General features: G+C 36.9%; 1 protein-coding gene across 1 annotated transcript in view; it reads right to left on the bottom strand.

Moving 5' to 3' along the window:
* CLVS2 (clavesin 2) overlaps positions 1–22613 on the bottom strand; it is a 65462-nt gene that overhangs the window by 29874 nt on the left and 12975 nt on the right. Inside the window, exon 3 of the mRNA XM_007446047.1 lies at positions 22071–22245. Coding sequence (XP_007446109.1) covers positions 22071–22245 — 175 coding nt within the window. The remainder of the gene's footprint in view (positions 1–22070; positions 22246–22613) is intronic.

Here is a 22613-nt window from a genome sequence, read left to right on the forward strand (position 1 = left end):
TTCCCTAATCTCAGTCATGGTATATACATTAAAAATAAAATAAAATTCTAGCCCAGCCACACAAAGTTGCAGAAAATCCTCAAGAAAACACAGATTTCCTGAACAAAGAAATGTTATTTCCAATGATTGCTGTATGCATGGATGTATGTGTTTAAGAAAGCTCTGTAGCTTCAACCTCTTCTTTGCAATTCATGAGTAGAAGAGATTGCATGCCTTGCCCTTCACCTGCCCTTGAAGGGAACACAACAATTCTGAACTAGTGACAAAGTTGGTAGATATCCGTTTTATATAACGTGTAAATCTGACTGGGGCAATGCATGTCATTTAAATTTACATTCCCACAAGCAATGTATGAGAGATCTGGTTTCTCTGCATCTTTACCATCATTTAGTATTTTCACTGTTTTTAATTTTGTTTTTATTTTAGCAATTCTGGTAGGTATATACTGATATCTCATTGTGGTATTAATTGCATTTCCCTAAAGGCAAAAATGTTGAACATCTTTTCATGTGCTTATTTGTCATCTGTATATCCTCCTCAGTGAAATATCTGTTCATTTACTTTGCTCATTTTATTATTGGAGGTTTTTTTCAAATGTTGACTTTTTAAGAGTTGTTTGTTTCCTAGATAAAAGTTCTTTCTTGGTTATGTGGTTTGCAAGTATTTTCTCCTTGCTTGTAGCTTGCCTTTTCATCCTTTAAACAGGGTGTTTCACAGAGTAAATATTTCTTTAATTTTGATGAGGTTCAATTTATTTTTTTTTCTTTTATAGATTGTGCTTTCAACATCAAGTCTAAGAAATCTTTTCCTAGCCTTAGATCCTAAAGATTTTCTTTGATTTTTTAGAAGTTATAGTGTTGTGTCTTACATTTAATTCCATAATCCATTCTGAGTTAATTTTTGCATAAAGTTTGAGGTTTAAGTCGGGATTCATTTTTTTGCCTATGGATGTCCAGTTACTTCCTGCATCATTTGTTGAAAAAGCTATACTTCCTCCACTGAATAGCTTTCACATTTCTGTAAAAAAAAAACCAGGGCATATTTGTGTAAGTCTATTTCTAGGTTTTCTATTTTGCTCCATTTTTCTATGTGTTTATCCCTCTACCAGTTCAACGTTCTAATATTTATATCTAATATTACTGTAGCGATATAAATTTGACACAAAAAGAACAAAATCTACTTCTTCTCAAGATGTAAATTGAAACTATTTTCCAAATATATCACTATGTTGTTCTCTGAAACATAAATAAAAGTTGATTTTTAAGGAAACAATTCCATCCCTAGAAAAAGCTGAAAATTTACTTGCCATTTTATACCTTTCAATTTCATGAGCCAAATAATGTTAGTTTGAAATGTTTCTGTTAAAGCAAAAAAAGATTAATATGCCAACATGAAAAAAATAAACCCCAAACCTGAATAAAAAATACATATCTAAAGGTTGAGAAAAATTACTAGGAAAAAATATACAACTAAGAAATAATTAAGTTTTTCAAAAACTCTGACATAGATAAAGAAACAACAGACAACAAATAAACCTTTGGTGTTTATGATATACAGAATGCCCATAGCCTCTTGGACAAGTCTGTCATTACATGATCTTAATTTTATAACTGAGAAAACTGAGACACAGAAAGTTTAAAAATTTAAAGGATTAAAGTTCTAATCAAACTGTTGTTAGTTAAGGTGAGCATGGACTCTACCATAGTTTCAAATCTACTTCTTAGTCCACTCTGCTATAATTTTCTATTAGTGAGAAAGAGACCAAATTTTGAATATTAAAGTATCATACTAAGAAAATACTGCACATTTCTGTCTATTAGTGAGAAAGAGACCAAATTTTGAATATTAAAGTATCATACTAAGAAAATACTGCACATACTCCTGTAGCAGTGACACTGCTTCAGTCACTCTACAGCCAACACACACCTTTATCATTTTCTTACTTTAAGCAGAAAAGAGCTTCACATTTTATTGATGATATATGTATTGAAGGAACATTTGTTAAGCCCCACTTTTTGCCGTTCCCTTAGCGATGGTGAGTAAGATACCATCTCTGCCACCTATGGATTTTGCCATTTAGTTGAAATAAAAATGTTATATTCTATGTTTTACCAGAGAGCATTTTGGTGGCTTACAATGATACAAAACTTTATTTTAAACATGGAGCACAGGCTCCGGACGCGCAGGCCCAGCAGCCACGGCTCACAGGCCCAGCCGCTCTGCGGCATGTGGGATCTTCCTGGACCGGGACACGAACCTGTGTCCCCTGCATCAGCAGGCGGACTCTCAACCACTGCGCCACCAGGGAAGCCCCAAAACTTTATTTTAAAGTAAATGAGTAGTTTCTGATTTAAAATGACAGACTGAGCATGTGCATTTGTCTCCCTTACTCCTGAGACTTCATTACAATGATGGGAAAGGAATTTTTTTGAGGAAATGAAACCATAAATAGTGAGCGGAGTGGAGAAAAAAACATGATCACATAAATTATTTCAAAGCATTTTTAGAATAGTTGAAGGATTTAAAAGTCTAATGAATAAAACAGAGGCGATACAGACGGGTATGAGAACAAGAAGAAAGAGATTTTAAACAAGAAACAGTAGATTTAAACCAGGAATTCACTGAAAAACAATACAGGATGATAGTCATGCAGCGAAACTAGAAAGCAATTAGACAAATTAGAAGGGAAAATGACGGGGCTAAAAGAAAAATGATTTTTAAAGGAATAAAAAGAATTTCATGAGTAAATAGTATGAAAAGATGACTATAAGATACTGGCAGTGAATAGTGGGAAAAGGTCTTCTACTTTTAGTTATAAGTTCTTTTATTTTTTAGGAAGAAGCAAATATCTTGATATAATATTTTTAAATGGAGTTAAGTATAAAAGAAGGAAAAATAAGACCAAGATTCTCAATACTGAGACTAATGCAGTAAGGTATATGTAGTACTAGTTAGTACAGATATATCCCTGAGTGTTTTAGCAGCAGAATTTGAAGTTATAATCCCTGAAAATCTTCTGGAAATAGTCACTTAGAAGTTTATCAGATTTGTGAGTAGACATGTGAGCTGGAATTAGAATTGGCATTTGCTTGTGAAAACAAGCCACTTTTAGAGGTGGCCTAATAGAGACACCTAACACAACAGAAATTCATCCTTCCTCTACTCTGTGATGAGCTGAATGATAACCTTTCAGACAGGATTAAGATTCTATTTAGAAAATGATTTCAACCCCGTCCTAATGCGTAGCAAGCAAAGTAGCAGTTAAGGCCCTAGGATTTACTTCATCTAGCTTGGCAGAGCAAGTTTTAGTCTCAGATATTAACGTGAAGAAGAAAGCATGTGCTGTCATTTGGATCTGCCCACCTTGGTTCCACTCCAATACTACCTGGACAGCAAAGTCTAGTTGGAAGCTATGAAAAAAGACAAAGGGAAGGAGATCTAAAGAAAATGTTACTGAAGATAGGGCTCACCATTATGCTTAGCTAGTGGGGAGTGAGCAATCCTCTAAGCAGTCATATATGAGTCTGAAGAACATATAGTTTTAGGTGGCATAAAGCTTGACTTCAACATGACTCATTCCTGGTTCTCTCTCTCATAGTGCTGAGGACATTAAAACGGAACCTGAGATAAGGTTCTTGGATAACTGGGACTCCACTGGAGATTAAATATTACTCAAAGAATTCAAGAATCCAGTCTCTTATCTGTCTCTTATAATAGCTCCATAAGACCAGAGATGAGATCAAACACCAGAGAGAGATCAAAGATCAGACACAGATAGAATTGAACAAGAAAAGAACTAAATGTACACACTTTTATTAACAGCCTATTTAAAAGCCTATTTCAAAGAAATAAGAAAAAAATGACATAAAAGGAGACATTGGGATATTATAAGGCAACAGTGTGATGGTGATAAACTGTAACTTCCTGCCTTTTTCCAGTCGGTATTGCAGAGCTGTGATAGAGCTTTGACTCGGCTCTCTGTATGGCTCGCTAAAGGTCTGGTGTACAGAGGTTATGAGCATTTCGCTAAGTGAGGATGATGCATCTCCAAGTCCAATAGCCTTCTCCATGTAAGACGATTCATGAGAACTATTCTCACAGTAGTTTTGACAAAAACTGCCTCATCAATCTGTGTTTTAATACACAGGTTCCTTGCTACCTGTGAATTCCATCATCAGACAGTATTTGCTATAAGTACAGTTGATGATATGCTTAAGTGAACCAACAGCATGTTGCAACTGTTACAGTGTTTCCCTCTGTTTAACCCATCCTTTATAAGAGGCCCACCAGATTTTCTATTAAAATACACTTTCCCTGTCAAGTCAAAAACTTGACTGATCACCCATAGAAAAAAACTTTGAACTCTAGAGTTGCATTCATGACCTTATACTATTGGTATCAATTAACTTTTGCAACCTTATTTCCTACTTTACTTTTTCATGAATGCTAATATACAACTAAATTAATCTACTTGCTAATACCCATCATGTACATCATGTACATATTCATCTCCGTTTTTTCCCCCTAACTGTCCCTCAGCATGTAATGCTTTTAACAATGCATTTCCTTTCTCTCAAAATCTTTCCAGGGCCTTCTATGGATATCTTTTTTCTTAATCCTTTCCTTAAGTAAAATATAACTGCCCTTTCCTTTCTCCCTCTTTAGTATGTTCTTTGCACTTTTACAGAACATTTGCGATTTTAAGTTAACATCATCTTTGGTTATTTAATAATATACTTTACTAATGGTGGCAAATATTTGCCACACTGATCCAAACACATGTGGAGTAATTATTTTTTTACTTGGGGATAAACTGAAAAAAAAATGTTTTGAATTTAGAAGAAGGAAACTAGAATGATACACTATTTAGAAACTTTGTCATGAGAGAAAGGATGGAGGAACAGGCCATTGGTATTTGGAGAAGAAAATCATAAAATAAAAAATATCAGATAGCTTCAAATGTTCAAAGGAACAACACTCTATGTTTTTGAAATATTGTTATGTAAAGGGCCAGCTACTAGGTGCAGTAGCATTGATCCTGTCTTCATGAGTTGGTATAAGGACCAATGGGTGCAAGATTCAGAAGCAGATTTTCGCTGAATTTAAGAAAGAGCTTTGTTGCCAAACTCAGAGACGGAAAGGACTGCCTTCTGAGGTGCTGCACTAGCAGGCTCAGATTGTGTATATAATGGAAGCTGCAGAATCATCTCTTAAGACTACCACAGAAGTAATTCTTACATAAGATGGCCTGTGTGACTTCTACGTTTCCTTCAAATGCTAAGATTCATTCTAAAGATTCTAGCCACGTCTACACTAAGCTTTTCATGACAGCATCTGACATAGAATGTGCTCCTGTGCTGTGTACCTGCTGAAACTAATTTAGATCTATATAGAATGGTCAAGAGCCCAATACAGGATGACATAAAATGCCAAGAAATAGCATCCTAATTAGATAAGAAAGATCACATTAGGTTGCTCTCTGTTATTTTAATACTTGGTTTTCCATTCACTTGTACTTAATATTAGTCTAGAAAGTCAACAGGAAAAAGAAGAATCTAGTCATGAATCTGTAACCCTTAAATATTTAAAATATGTGAATAGTTGTTTATAATTTACCAACATTTGATCAGATTTTAGAAGAAAATTAATTCATTAAAAAGTCTTATAAAACAGAATGCACTTTTTGTACATTCAATATCATAAATACAATTTATCATCAGATCTTGAGCAAATGAAAGTATAAACCTTTTCAAGAAAATCTTTTCCACAAAAGGCTTTACCATGAGTAACAACTAATTTAATTTTTTAAGAGTATCTTTTTTAAAAATTTTATTTTATTTATTTTTTATACAGCAGGTTCTTATTAGTTATCCATTTTATACATATTAGTGTGTACATGTCAATCCCAGTCTCCCAGTTCATCCCCCCACCCCCCCATCCCTGCCACTTTCCCCCCTTGGTGTCCATACATTTGTTCTCTACATCTGTGTCTCTATTTCTGCCTTGCAAACCGGATGGCATTCTAATTTGGGTCCCAAACCGCTGCCTCGCCAAAACCTCTGGTTTGTTTCATTTAAGGTAAGCCTGACAAGCTCCGGGTCTATGGAGCATGCCAGAACCCTTACTTCTCGTCTGTTCAAAGAGACCAATGTGAGCAAAGACATGGGCTGGGGGAGAGTGTCTGGTGACTAGATCATGTTTTAGAAAGACAACTGTGATTACCATGTCCATATTGAGGAGGAACTGGACAGAGTCCAGTTGGAGGCAGGCCCACTGATTTATCTTTGGAGATAACAAAGGTGAGAGGTAACAAAGATTTAAAGGAGGATGGGGAAAAAATGTGAATTGGAAAGGGCACAGACAAAAAGTACCCTCCCCTTCTTTTTCATATCACTTGGCCTGAACTAATGTCGACTTTCAGCATCTCTGGGCTGGATTGCTATAAAATTGTCTCCTAAATTCCCACTTTTCCAAGTTCTTTCTTTAAGATTATCCCACTCCATAGATATTGGTGGGCTGAAGTCATGAACAAATGAATTATATCACATTAGTTTTTCAATTGGACATTTTCCATGATTTGTTCTCTGACTTAAAATACTCATTGATTCTCCAGTCTTCATAAAATACAGTTTAAATCCAAAGTCCATCCCACTTTGACCCCAGCCTATCAGATCTCTCCAGCTTATCTTTCTTGCCTACCTTACATCAACTCATCACATGAGACTGCCTAGACTTATAACATATCCAAAATGCAATGTATGAATTTTCACTCTATACTTAGCTGCACTGTTTCCCTCCCTATGTATCTCTATATACCAAATCATGTCATTCTTGAAGATATGCTCAATCTTTAACTCTTACATAAAACATTTATAGCATTTTAGTCCACACACCACAACTCCCTCTTCTGAACTATTAAACAATTTCTGTCTGTAAAAATTTATTTTGCCATTTATAGAACCAATTTTAATAATATAAGGATATGACTGGTAGGCAGAAATAAGATGTACTGTTTAAAAGCATGATTGTCTTTATAAGGTGTAATTTACATCCACTTTTTGTCTTTTACTTAATTCATCGATGGCTATCTTATTCAGATTTGCATAAAAATGTTTTTAAATGGGGTTTATTGATGGCTGTTTAAAAATTCAACTTCCTTCTTTTCTCCTACCAAACACTGGTTAGTTCATATCAGGTATATTAGCATAATATTTTGGTTTATATATCAGCCTGGTAGCTTCATAAAACATGCTTTTTTAAGCATGTCTGATCTTTAACTCTGAAGCATATTTACATTTCCACTGACTCTGTTTTCCTAGGTCTTGCTGTAAATTTCCTGTGTGGTTCCCAAATGTAACCCATCACAGCTATATGAGTTAGCACTGCATAATTTTCTTAAGATGAGCAGCTGCAGCTGCCTGATTCTATTAATTTTCTCATCAGACTATGTTAGTATCACTTTAAAATAGGAGCTAACCTTTTTAACATGGCACATTGTATACTTATTTGTTAAACAATTTGCTTTATTTTCTACTGTATATCATGACTACTTGCAATAAAATTTTTATGATAAAAATACTATGTTCCCAATGGTAAAATGTGTAAAATGCAGAAAGTAGGAAAAGGAAAATTTCTCCACAGTCCTACCACTCTCATATAGTCATTGCTTACATTCCAATGCATTTTCTTCTCCTCTTTGTTTAACATATTATTAACATAAATGTGATCATATTTTCATACATTCATTTCTATCACACACTTAAGATTATTAATAATCATTGCCCATATTATCACAAACTCTTTGCAAACATTACTCCTAGCAGTTGAAAGATCATCCATCATAGAAACATCTTGGTGCTGCAGGGTTCTTCCTCACAAGGATCTATATTCTCCTTCAGCTCATGGATTCTGAGTCTGAGAACTATCTCAGGTCAGGAAACTAGGTATAATATTCTAACTTTATATTCGGATAGCTGCCTTCATTCCTTTTCTCTTTTTTCTCGTTTAATATTTTAAGCAACATTTATTGTCTTCCTACCTTTCTTTCCCATAGGAACACCATGTTTAATAACCATATCCATAGCTCCCTTAGGGCTAGGCCCTTATGATTGCCACTCCAACCTTGCCACTCATTATAATAACTGCACCCAACATACTTCTGGGTGTTTAAATGCCATCACCTAGCCAGCAGTATTTCTGAATCCTGTCAACCCCATTGTTCAGGAAATCCTTTCACTGAGTTTCTTTAATGTACTAGGTTTCTTTACCATAGTCCTTTTGATTACTAATTCCCCTGCAGCTTTCACATGTCTTAGATATTGCACTCTCCAGTGTATGTTCTCCCATGAGTATCCCACCCTATTTCACCACTATGAAAGTTTTAAGAATTGCAGGTCTATAACATGCTTTTAGTCCACCCAGGACCAATGATATGATCCTCCTTGCCAGCCAATTGGTGAGTTATTTAGCGGAACTGTTATCTTGCCATTGAGGAAGTCTTCATCTAGTTGGAAACAGTGAGGAGAGATATGTATATTAATCATGTAAATACAAGTCTCTTCATGTATTTCAACAGAAAATATCTGTGATATTCCCAAGAGTGAAAATCCCCAAAATCTTACATCCTAAGAACAAACCAACGAGTTCCACATGTTATAAATCACAATACTTTTTATTATCACATTTAACCATTATCTTACAACTTGGAAGAACAAATGTAGTGACTATAAACTTCAAAGAGAAAATTACCCACTTAATTTCTTAAAAGATGCATTATTTTCAGAAGAAGGGGGTGGGAGACTTTCTTCCCACTTAATTTTAGTTGGTGAGTTTTGCATGATCTGCCAAGTTAGGTTGATTAATTATATTATATAACCACTGTATTTTGTTCTAAAGACGTAATCTTCTTGTTACATAGTTTATTTATATTATCTTCTCCAGCATATGGGGCAGGGAAGAAGTGCATGGTCAGGACTGACTGTAACCAAGTGACTTCTCTGACTAGGTATCATGCCAATCTCTTTCATATACGTTACCTTGTTTAATCCTCAAAATAACACCAGGTGGAAGGGATCACTCCCATTTTATATGTGGTAACAATGACCACGATCAGTTAAGTAGTCTATCTAAAGTTGAAATCTGGATGTGGCTGAGACAAGACTTAAGCCCAGGAATGCTTGCTTCTAAAGTCTGACCTATTTAGCACTTGTCAGGGGAGAGACAATTCTGCTTTCAACTATATCCTATATAATTTTTGTCCAAATACCTCTTTATGAAGAAAGCATATAATCAAACCATGACTTTCCTAGCAGTTTTTGTGGGTGAAAGAAGACAATCTCTTTCTTCCTTACATGGCCTTATGATGAAACACAAATCACAGTGTCATTTCTCTTACCCTATATCCAACTTAGGAATGTTTTTGTGTTTTTAAAATTAGGATATAAATAACTTATGGGAAGATTCCAAGAATAAAGGAAAGAGAGGTGATAGTTCTAATTCCAATGCCGATACATGAGTTTCCAGTAAACAATTCCAAAAAAACAGGAGCTAAATAATAAAGGGAAAGCCTTAAAAGGAAAACCTTGGACCACGTGAATAATGTAGCCTTGATTCAAACATAGAAACTATGAGACTCAGGGAAAATGAAGAAAACCTCTACTTCCGTGAGTACCGTGACCTATTCTAAGAGGTAGAGGGGCTAACTTTAAAGGCAGTGATGACAAGAGAAAACCAGAACTGCAAAGCGGAAAAGACAAACCGCAGCAATGGAGCTCTCCGTGGTGCTGCCTAAGGCTGCACCTTACTTAATCACCTGCACTTAGGCTGATTTCAATTCAGCCTAAGCCTACTTTGATGGTTTCTATGCAGCACTGAGGTCACATTAGCTCTTTTCTGAGTTAAGGCACTTTCCAGATCCAAATATCTATGAAACTAGAAAACAGCCTGTTATGATTTACAGCGGAGTGCTTTTACCCTCCTTTCACTGACTAAATTATAGCTCTAAGTTTAGCATATAGTCGTAACCCATTATGATGCTGATTAACTACCCCCTGTTGAGACAGTAGGCCTCAAACACCACTAAATGTAGCTTGTTTACCAGTTCTGTTGCAGCCCATCGTGGTCTTGCGTGGGGTAGAATGTGCTTTTCTTAGCCATCTTAGGAGAGACAATGGTCTGACTGGTAGCATCTTTTTGAGGTTTTCTTTTAAAACCAAGTGATAAAATTGCCTATCTGCCTGAATTTCCTCTTACTTGAAAATAAGCCTGGTTTTCTAAGCTTTAGCGTCTTAGTTCATAATAATTTGCAAATAATTATGGGTATATCTCTTGGAATATTTTTGGGTTTTTGGAAATAAATTTACTCCATATTTAATCCTAGAAAAATATCTCTGCGGATTTAAAGAACATAATAATAAAAGCTATTACTACATAGAAGAAGAATTTCTCCCTTAGATCATTATCTATAGATAAAAATGATGGCTCATGACCTTCATTTCTTTCGTCTTGTGGTCCTAAACTAGAAAATGGTTGCTTTGGGCTTCCCTCGTGGCGCAGTGGTTGAGAGTCCGCCTGCCGATGCAGGGGAGACGGGTTCGTGCCCCGGTCCGGGAAGATGCCACGTGACGCGGAGCGGCTGGGCCCGTGAGCCATGGCTGCTGAGCCTGCGCATCCGGAGCCTGTGCTTCGCAATGGTAGAGACCACAACAGTGAGAGGCCCGCGTACCGCAAAAAAAAAAAGAAAAAAGAAAAAAAAAAGAAAATGGTTGTTTTAAGGAGCTAAGGAGCTTCCAAGTCAATAAGGCAGACTGAATAAGCACACTTTCCTCACCTCCTTCCACAAATTTAAATGACAGTAAATGGTACAAACTATAATAAATTTACAACACTGAAAACTAAATGAGGCAAAGTAACTTTATTAAATCAGATATTTGATAAAATTTTAGAAGATGAAAAATACATGTGGTTCTAACTTCCACTTCCAGAAAGACAGAATAATCAAATCATACTTTTCCCTATTCTTCTCATTGAGTATAACTAAAAAACCTGGGCAGTATACATAAAACAAACATAAGAAGACTATAAATGGTGAAAAGAAAAAGGCAGACCAGCTAGAGACTTTGAGGCCCAAAGAATGAAATACTAGCACATTCCCCGGACTTGATTTTGCCTCAGATATCCCAGATTTATAGCTCAGGAAACTGGCAACTGGAAACAGGCACAGACAAAAAAGCCCTAACTAAAGCTTGCTCTCACTGGCCAAAGGACCAGGAAAGACAGATACTAGCAACACACAAAATTTTTAGGCAATAACTACTCTACTCCAGCCAAGCACTAGAGGAAAAGAAAAAAACAAAAACAAAAACATGTGACCTCACTCTCACCCACACCAGCAAAGGATGAAAGCACCCTCATCAAGCTGTGATGAGGTATCCCAGCTCCCACCAGGGTCATGTAAGAGAAGACTGAGTACGTAGCCAGGACTTTCATCCCTATTATATCAATGTTAATATCCTGGTTGTGAGATTGCACAATATTTTTGCAAGATGTTACCATCGAGGAAAACATATATGAGATCTCTCTGCACTGTTTCTTACAACTGCACGTGAATCTACATTAATTTCAAAATAAAAATGAAAAGTTTAATTAAAAAACATGTGATCCAGAAACATTATGATACACAAGGATTAAGACCACAGATACAACGTCCACGCAATAGTAATACCAGAAAAGGGATCATAGAAAAATTGAAAGGAAAGAATAACAAAAATGTTTCTGTTTCTAACTGAAGGATTCATTAAGGTGTGGAAGACACAAGAAGATCTGCTCCCAAATGCATGCTTGTAAACGCCAAAGATGGAAAAAAGATCCTAAAATCTTTTACAGGTACCTACAAAGTAACAAAAATTTGTCTGAATCCAGGCTTCTTATCAGAAATAATGGATGCCTAACAACCATAAAATAATGATTTCAAAGTACTGAGGGAAATTATTTTGAATCTATATATCTAGACAAAACCATTAACCGATGTGAAAAAATAAACACACTTTAGAGAATGCAAGTGCTCTGCAATTTAATCTCCCTCGTACTCCTTCAGGTGGAAAAAAAAAATATATATATATATATAAATGTGTGTGTAAACAAAACAAAAAAGAGAGAAAAGAATTCAAGGACTTGAGGAAAGGAAATCTAAGACACAGCAAATATTACACAAGAATGAAATCTGAAAGTCTTCTAGAATGACAGCTCTAATACAGACCTAATAAACAAGAGGAAAAAGTCATAACAGGAAATAAAGAGCTCCTAGAATACCTTCAAGAGGAAAGTGGATTCCTTATGGTACACAATATGATTGAAAAACTAGGTACTGATAGTATAACTTTTACTTTATTAATTTATGTACTAAAATTATATTGACTTTTTGCATGCTTTCACTAGATGACTAAACAATAAGTAAAACTTCAACTGGTTTTTAAAGCACTTGATAGTTTTAAAGCACTTGACAAAATGGTGAAAGCTGGTGGACTCTGCATCCTAAAATTTGACATTGATTTCAGTCTTTAAGCCTATGCAACAAGACTCTACAGTGAAATCCTTTCAGTGTTTCAGCAGCTAGTATTCTTTTTTGGGGAGTTTCTCAAGGTAGGTAATCTCGAATTTTTTTAAAAGTCATATTCTCATTTTATGAAAATTAAACCCCCAATTCAGAGGATTTCTAACTTTCAAGGTAAAGCAACAAAAATATCACTATAGCTGTCTTACATGTAGTCTTAAGACGCTAGAAGAACGATTTACTATTTTTCTCCTTGTAAAATCGGGATCTTAGGAGCGCTGAACTGATTGAATTGCAGCTGTGTTACCTTTGTTATGGGGATATAGCTATAGTGACCCACGTACATAGAAACTGCCAGCACCCCTACCTACGCAAAGCTAGTCGGGTACAGAGATTGCAGTAAGTACACAGAATGGATTGTAGGAAAACTGCATTTATTTCTTTGTGCTTAAATGTTGGAATAAAACTTTCTTGAAACACTGTCTAATTATCACCTCTTCCTTTCAGAGAACATAAGCAAACATGCTATAAAGAGCTGATAAAAGAGTCATCATAGGTATTTTAGGGAATCAGCATATTGTGAAGGAGAGGACGAGGTGTCCACCACTCCTTTTCTTCCTAGAATCACAGACTACATTTCTTCATCTCCTTTATAGTTATGGGTGTCGACTTGACTGAGTTTTCTAGCCAACAGAATTCAAAATCAAATAAACAATGTACACTGTTTTCAGGTTTGGCCCATAGACATGTATCATACGTGATCTTCCATGCTTTTTCACCTTATAGGGAAATGCAATGAAAGTGACCAAAGTGACCCGGGAAAACCACACATAGAAAACGGCGGGGCAACAAAGTGGAAGGAACATGGGTTACTGACTCACTAGGAGAAGCACCATACCTTGATCAAAGCACCCTATTTGATTTCACCGTGAGATGGTTGAGCAAATGCACACATTTTCGTTTGTTTGTTACAGCAGCTATCATTACCTTATATAACTACCTCACACTCACCCACATCTTAAAATTCCAACTGACTGAGGCCTTTCAAAATGCAGTTGACCCCAGGCCATAGAAACACATTACTTTTAATTGTGCATCAAACAGAAGCCCAGGATTAATACAAGGAGGCATTCCTCTTATTAGTTTATTGTGACTTCTCCAATTGCTGATATGAAGAAAATTAAGCCCATTAAAAACAAATCCTCAGAATAGTTCAAATGAAGAATAAAGAGTATTTTAATTTCCAGCTCAATCTTAAGAGAATATAACAAGAGTGCTACTCATGGATGGGACAGAAGAATCACTTACCTCCAAGATTCTGGCAATATGGTACCAGAATTTTAAAACTTAAGAAAACAAAAATGACACTTTAATTTGAGATTTCAAAAGATTTTGATTTAGATGTCCAGGAGGGTACATTTATGAAGGTGAAATGACTAAACATTTGAAAGATAAGCATGTCAGTTTTGTCAACATCTGTAGGAAAATCTGAGAGCACTGGGGTCTTAAACTAATTTTTTCCAGTTTTATCAAGGCATGATTGACAAAAATTGGATATATTTAAGGTATACAGCATGATATTTTGGTCTACACATACATTGTAAAATAATTGCCACAATCAGGCAATATCTATCACCTCACATAATTACCTTTTTTTATGTGTGTGTGTGTGGTAAAAACAGTTGAGATCTACTCTCTTAGCAAATTTCAAGTATACAACACATTATTATTAACTATAGTCACCATTCTGTCCATTAGGTCTCCAGGATTTATTCATCTTGTAACTGAAATGTTGTACCCTTTGACCAGCATCTCCCCATTTCCCCAACCTCCCGACCCCTGGTAACCACCATTCTCTTCCCTGTTACTAAGAATTTGACTTTGTAGATCCCACGTGTAAGTGAGATCATGCAGTACTTGTCTTTCAGTGTCTGGCTTACTTCACTTAGCATAATGTCCTCAAGGTTCACCCGTATTGTTGCAAACAGCAGGATTCCTTTCTTTTTTAAGGTTGTATCTAAACTCATTTTTTTAAGATAAATGAATGTTCACATTTTGCCATTTTGATTTGAAGAGAGTGAAAAAAATGAAGTTCTACTGGGAGAGAAGAATATATCAAGATGCGTTTACATTGATAATAAAAAGAATAAGAGAGAACTTGCAGTTACTCATCTTTTTTGTTCTCCAGTTAAGGACTTGTCTTAACATAGCCAATAAAATGAAATGTAGAATAGCTCATATGGTTTGTTCAGTTTTTCATTATAGGTGGTTACATTCTATCCATTCATCATTATCTCAATGACTCAAACAGAAAGATTATTAGCTTCCTTCCCTTTTTTTTTTTTTTTTGCGGTACGCGGGCCTCTCACTGTTGTGGCCTCTCCCGTTGCGGAGCACAGGCTCCGGACGCGCAGGCTCAGAGGCCATGGCTCTCGGGCCCAGCCGCTCCATGGCATGTGGGATCTTCCCGGACCGGGGCACGAACCCGTGTCCCCTGCATCGGCAGGCGGACTCTCAACCACTGCGCCACCAGGGAAGCCCCTTCCTTCCCTTTTGTTGCTTAAATTATTTGGCTATTAGAAGAAAAATGATAACTAGTCTCTTTTTCAGTGGTTGAAAGTGTACAGGTATTAAATTTTATGGATAATTACTGATACTCCTTACTTTAATTCAGTAAGTGTATGTTAAGTAAGTCTAGAACACTCATCTCTTTATTTTTTTTTCAAGGTTGACAGCTACTTCCTATAACTAGACATTTTAAATGGATTTAGCTGCTAATCAAAAAAAAAAAAAAACCCAGCAATTTTAATGCAAGAAAAATAGTGAGATATATGCACATACACATGTATGTAGGTACATGTATGTGTTATGTGTATGTGTATATATGTACATATATATGCAGAATTAACCAGTCCTGTTAGCAAAGTTTATATAGTCCTTAGCCTGCTTGCTGAACTGAATATTATATATAGCTTTTACATGTCTATTGTCAGATTTTAAAAAGACTTCCAACGTCCTACTTCTGGGGACTAAACCTCTCAGCCAAGCCACATTCTCATACCATGAAATCAAGCAACTTTAGGGTTTTCACTCATTTTGTTTTAAGTTAAGAAACAACTGAAAGGAAGCACACTTAGTTCAGACAGCTATGCATGTGATGAACAAAATGTCACTTTTTTTTTTTTTTTTTTTTTTTTTTTTCTTGCGTTATGCGGGCCTCTCACTGTTGTGGCCTCTCCCATTTGCGGAGCACAGGCTCCGGACGCGCAGGCCCAGCGGCCATGGCTCACGGGCCCAGCCGCTCCGCGGCATGTGGGATCTTCCCGAAACGGGGCACGAACCCGCGTCTCCTGCATCGGCAGGCGGACTCTCAAGCACTGCGCCACCAGGGAAGCCCCTCACTTTTTTTTTACACACTGCCCTTGTCACTGTTTCTCAACATGGTTCTGACGGTGCATACAAAATGTGGAAATAAATGCTCCCACCTCCAGGCTGTCTGAATAAATACAGTTCATGAGTCCGTGTGTTCATTTTCAAAAAGACAGGTATTGTTTCAGACCTCTACCATAAATGCACCATCATGCTGCCTTAAATTTACAAGGCAGCTTGCATGCAAGAGGTTTCTGCTATTGTCAGAAGCATTATAAGCCTGAAAACTATTGGCAGGTTAAAAACCATTGCAAAAAACACTGTTGAAAAGCAGAGTCCTTTTGTCTTATTATGAAAGCCTAATTTACTCAATATCACACTGACTTCCTTTTTAATATTCTCCTATAACTGTCCTACACACACACACACACACACACACACACACACACACACATGCACACACACATGTGCAATTTTAAAGCTAGCAGGAGCTGTGGGTAAGATCGGGAAGACTGAATAAGCTAACGCTAGACTGAAGTTAATGGCACTCCTCACCCGCTAGCCCTGGACAGGGATGTTCCAAGTCATTAGCATAGCCTCTGTTTTTGGCAAGATCCCCTAGGTAGGACTGGGCTTCCAAACAGTCAGAGCCAGAATTTGTAGTTGGCAGCACTTTCTGCCTTCCACATGAATGACCAGAGCTCTCAGAGCTAGCAGATTGGTGGCTGCTAGTAACACTGGACCCTTGAGTCAAAAGAAAGGGCCAGCATTAAGTACTGTGAATTGATTACATATTCTGTATTCTTTCACAAGTCCTATTTATTAAGGGCTCTTACATTATCTGGCACTGATTTAGGTACTTTGTGACGGCCCTACATCTGAGTCTTAGGTAGCAATTCAAAGAGCTATTCAATTCTTTGTTACAGCCAAACCCCTTGTCAGCAAGCTACCTCTTGACTACATTATGTACTTTTCAGCAGATGGAGTTTGGGGATTCCTGTGAGATTGTGAAAGCAATAGCACAGAGACTCAGCAGAACAGAGCTAAGGGGGAATAACAGGTAAATACATCCAAAGGGCAACAAACAACAAAGGTAGGGTCAGGATATGTTTAAAAAAATCACAAATAAGAGATTCTGGATTCATAAGAGAGTTTGAGTTTTTCACTACCAAAGAGTTTTAAGAATGGTAATATTTTATAAGAAAAATATTAAAATAGAGCAACAGAAACCAAAAAATATTAAAAGCATACTGCTTCATTATAAATTCAGTCTAAGCTGTTCTAGGTATTTCCAAACATTTCATGTTTTAATTGGCTTCCCCGGCAGATATCTTAGAGTCAACAAGTCACATCCACTTAATCTTGTATTGATTTTCTAAGATGCTTCCTGTTACTATGACTACCTTAATCAATTAAATTCTTGTAAGGTGCAAGACAATTTTCTCTTTCTCTTTTCCTTCCGGCTAAGAATGAATACTTTATTTCCACAAAATATATCTGATGTTGCCTCTTATCTATCAAGGAGCCGCACTGTGTTGGTAAAAAATCTTTTATGCCTTTCATTTAAAAAAAAATGTTTGAAGATTCTGCAAAGAGAAAGCGTACAGAATTGCCTTGGACTGGTATAATGAGTGGCTTACCAATTTGTGGCTGTGAGGATAAAAGTTCTCTTTGGCTAGAAGAAAGTGCCTTGCCCTTGCCCTTCATCACAGGGAACTGGGAGGTTGGTAGTCACTCAAAGAGACCACTCACTGGGAAGAAGAAAATGGTTCTGCCACTTGGTGTCCAAAAATGTGCAAGGTCAGCCATTTGTGACTATTTTAGTACTGTACTATTCCCACAAAGAAATTTCACCTGTACTGAAATGTGAGGATTTTTGGCATGGGGGAGGAAAGTTACTTTACCTGAGGCTACCCATTTTTTCTTAGGCACAGCTCTGGAAACAACAGAAACAAGGGGGCATGGGAGGCACAAACTGTTGGATGTAAAATAAGCTCAAGGATGTATTGTACAACAGGAGGAGTATAGCCAATATTTTGTAATAACTGTAAATGGAAAGTAACCTTTAAAATTGTATCATTTTTTTAATTAACAGAAAACCAGAAACAATAAGATTCAGGAAAGACATTCATTCTTTGGAATCAGACAACCTGGACTCAAGCCTTGAGGTCAGTTGAGAAAATTCAGGTAAGTGTCTTAAACTCCCTGAAGTTTCATTATCTGTCCTACAAAATGGGATCAATGTAAGTACCTCCAGGGTAGTCTGGGTGTTCTCTATATCTAAGCCCTCTCCTTTGATCCAAGTCAATTCTTCTACCCAACAGATCTTTCCAAAGAAGAAGAGTGACCAGGTCACTTTCCTGTCCCAAATGTCCCCATGTCTGGAGTACACAGGTCAAACCACACAGCATGCCTTCCTCCAGCCCATAGGGCCAGGTCTCAGCCCGCCCTTCCCAGATCACCTCTGGTCATTTGTTTCAATTCATTTCTCACTCTAGCCATATCGAAACTGATTTATCACGTACTTTCAATGCTTTAGACCTGTCTGTTCAAGTCACCTCCCCCAAAGTTTCCCTGCCCCAAATGCTCTTCCTGTCCTTATCCCCTTAGCAAACTCTTGCTCCTCCCTCAAGGCCAAAGCTACCTCCACAGGGCTTCCCTGGTGGCGCAGTGGTTGACAGTCCGCCTGCAGATGCAGGGGACGCGGGTTCGTGCCCCGGTCCGAGAGGATCCTGCATGCTGCGAAGCAGCTGGGCCCGTGAGCCATGGCCGCTGGGCCTGCGCGTCCGGAGCCTGTGCTCCGCAGCGGGAGTGGCCACAGCGGTGGGGGGCCCGTGTACCGCAAAAAAAAAAAAAAAAAAAAAGCTATCTCCACAATCACCACCTTTCCAACTGTGCCTGGAGTTTCTCCCAAAAGAAACGAAGATTAATTTTCACCAGGTGAAAAACATCTCATGTTTTGTTTGGCTTCCAGCGAGAAAAAAATATATGATTTGGCATCTAAAATGAAAATATCTAGATGCTATTTAACCACAAAGTGATTTTTTAAAAATGGAATCTGTGTATCTATAATCTGAGCATTAAAAGCAAAATACGATATTTTTCAGATTCCCAAAGTCAATCATCTTTAAGTCTTCACAGCCTAGGTAGTCACTGAATTGTGAGAAAAACAGCACACGTCCAGAAAAATATGCCACTTGAAAAATGAGCTTACCTACATCAATTACTTTGATCATTAATATCACCTGCTAGGTGTATTATTTCTAATGTAATACTTTAAAATTGGTATAAATGAATAGACTGACATCCAAGCAAGTTAAGTAATTTGCCCATATATTTGATATGTGGCAGGGCTGCCAACCAAACCCAGGTCTGTCTGCCCCTATAGCCCATTTCCATCCTTCAACAGTGTCTCTCTATTGGCCTTCCACTGTGATCACAGGTGGATCTTACAGCAATGGTCTCTGTGTTTTTATCCAAAGTATAAGGTGCTATCTCTAGCTGGGTCACTCAAAATACCTGAGGAAAAAGGGGATTGGTGTATGCAGGTAGAGAGGTTATACAGTCACCTCTGTATAAAGGAAGAGAGATGGGCCCTCTTCAAAACACAGTTACATCCCTTAATAATACACATCATTAAATTAAGTTTCCCCCTTGGCACTAGACCCACTGGTAGCTTTTCTTACTTTTGGTTTAATTCCCTAGGATATGTTTTTGTTTGCCTAAATAAAAGTAACATATTATAGCAGAATGATACAAATTATCACTGAGTTATTAAAAATATTCTCACCTCTTAATTTCCCTGACTGGGTTAATTGGAAGGGGTTTATTATTGTGGTTTTGGTGGTGGTCTTAGTGATGGTGGTAGTTTTGTTTAACAATCTAAAATTGTGCATATGTGTGTTTACTTCAAACACTTTACGGTTTCATGCTAATCTCAAAAAAAAAAGTTTATTCATGCTCTGCGTGAAACATATCAATGCACAATAATATTTCTCACATAGTAAGTGCAAAATAAAACACTCTTAATTAGAAAAGTCAGAAAACGTTACTTCAGTATGAAAGTAAATATGAAATCACACGTCACAATGGAACACACAATGGAACATTTATAGTACATCTTATATTCTTATTCAGAATCACCATTGTTTATAGATATCGATATACACATAGACACAGATATAGACATAGATATAGAGCATTTAAAAATTAATTTGAACTAATTTAAAAGTTAGTAACATGTCAAATTTATTCCCAGGAGGATCTCCCTTCTTTTAAGTGGCTTCCCAATTGGCAACCAGGAGGAATCAACCCTGCTTACTCAGTCTGGGTCCTGGGATCAAGGAAAGGGGATGAGGACAGTGATGGGGAATAGAGATAAGGCAGTTCAGCAGAGGTCCCTGCAGAGAGGGGGACCATTTCCCTCTCTAACACAAGCACAGAGGTTTAATCTGACTGTAGCTCCTGTTGTGCTGACTCTCAGCACTTAAAAAGTTCTGATCGGAGCCATGGGTAATGGGGAAGCTCCCAAACGTGTCCAAGTGGTCAGTTTTTTCCTCCACCGAGGACTTATCATACTACTATTAAATGACTCCATAAAGTGTATAAATTAGCAAACAGCAAGATATTGAGTCTATCCTTGAGTTGTTTGTTTTTTTCAATTTTTTGGAAATCATATGAGTTCTCCAGTTCTTCATATGCTGAAGGCCTAGACTACCCCTCATGCCAGTTAAATTGGGATCACGATTATAAAAGGCTAGGTTGCCATTCTGTGTTAAGTAATATGGTTGGTGGTGACCAATTTTCTCTATAAAGTGAAGAACACTTTACACGCCGATGGCAGGGGGGCAGAATTAGGACTGACTCTACATGATACACACATTTCCAAGCACTGTGTCTCCCCATGCCCTCCCAACTCTTATTAACGGTCTCTGTGGAGTTAAAAAGAAAGTGTAGCTCAAGATAAGGCAGGAGCAAGGCTGACTCACCAAGAGCAGCTCAGGAAACCTGCATCAGGGAAAGCCTATCAGAGAAAAGGATCAGTGTGTCTTATTCACTCCAGAGGCAAAACCCAAACTGTGAATTCAATTTGGTTAAGATGTCCTGCTGCTTGGAGAAGTGACCTTTTTTTAGGGGGCCAGCATCCTTCAATTTAGGTGCCTATAGACACAGTCAGAAATTACTGTGAAGCAGAGATCTAGATAATTTTGGTTGTTCTACTTAAAAAAAAAAAAAATCTAGCATCCTGAACTAATGAATGACAACGATAAAAGTAGTTATTTTGTGATATTTTCAGTGATAAACGTTATAAAAACTAACTGCTGCAAACTTCTAAAAAGCATGTTGAACATACTGAGAATAAATACTGAATAACCTCACTTAAGAATTAATTTGCAAATCTTTTAAGAATTTAAATTTTATTCCATAAATAGTATATATAAAGTAGCATAAAGCAAAGCAGAGAGCAGAAAAAAGACACCTTAAAACTTAAAAAGAAATCATCGATATTAGGTTTATAACATGCCACTAAATAATAACTGATTTTCCATTTTATAATTCCCAACCAGTTAAATGCCATTCATTGGAAGATGCACCATTCCTCTGTCAACTCCACATCATAGCCCTTCCACAATAAAAAAAAAAAAAAAAAAAAAAAAAGAAAACCCCCAATTAAGTCTAAAGAAGTAATTCAAAACAGTGATTCCATATCTTAGATACCAAAAAACATATTGATTGATTGGCTTTCCAACAGTTGTTGGGCAACTAAATGGAACAATGAAGCAAACATTTAGCTAATTAACAACTATACACAGAAAAGGAAAGAAAAACAAACAAACAAAAGCCTAGATAGCTAATAATTAAAATCCAGAAGATGTTGCTTGTTCTGATTATCAAGCTAAAAATCCCAGATCATCACTGGCACTTATAGACATAGTGAGGGCTTAGTGCCAAGTATCACAAGCTTCCATTCATTAAAAGGCCCACATCTTCTAGCTTTTCTTCTATGATCCTTTGTCCAGTTAGTGTTTGTGCTTGAAAACTAGTTTTTAAAATGTGCTTTTATTATTCCTTAAGTAAGATCTTCTGTTGTTCTACCACAGATAAGCCAAACATGGGAGACTGAGAAACTGGGTAATTTGTAAATCATTACCTGAAGGCCTTCGATAGCCAAGCGCAGCATGCTTGGTGTAAGTTTAGAGGCTTGCTTGAAGGTGAAGTTACTCCAGTCTATGATCAAAACAAATCCATTCACTTGAAGCTCAGGATCTTCAATCATGGCTTCTAAAGAAAGTAAGATGGCACGCAAAATATCCACCAGTGTGTACCTATCAGCAACAGAAAAGTGCTGCATTAAATCTGACAATCACTTTTGTAGAAGCTATAGAAAGTTGTGAAGCATACTAAAAATTCCCTTTTAAAATACATCAGGAATCTTAAGGAAATGATTTTGTTTAAAAATCTTCTTTTAAGATGAAGTTTACTTTATTCGCTATACTCAGGGAACATATTAGAATTTAACATGCATTCTACCAAAACAAATTCCAATGCTTTTGAAAATACTACAATTTGTTTCCTTTTCCTTTCCTTCTAGGCCTTGCTATGAGTTTATAAAATCTCATTTCAACAACCCTAAAAGCTAGGCATGGTACTTTTAAATAGCTCAAGAATGCTCTCAGTAGTACTGACATTTCAT

Source organism: Lipotes vexillifer, unplaced genomic scaffold, assembly GCF_000442215.2.
Source record: "Lipotes vexillifer unplaced genomic scaffold, Lipotes_vexillifer_v1.1 scaffold368, whole genome shotgun sequence".
In the NCBI taxonomy this organism is placed as follows: domain Eukaryota; kingdom Metazoa; phylum Chordata; class Mammalia; order Artiodactyla; family Lipotidae; genus Lipotes; species Lipotes vexillifer.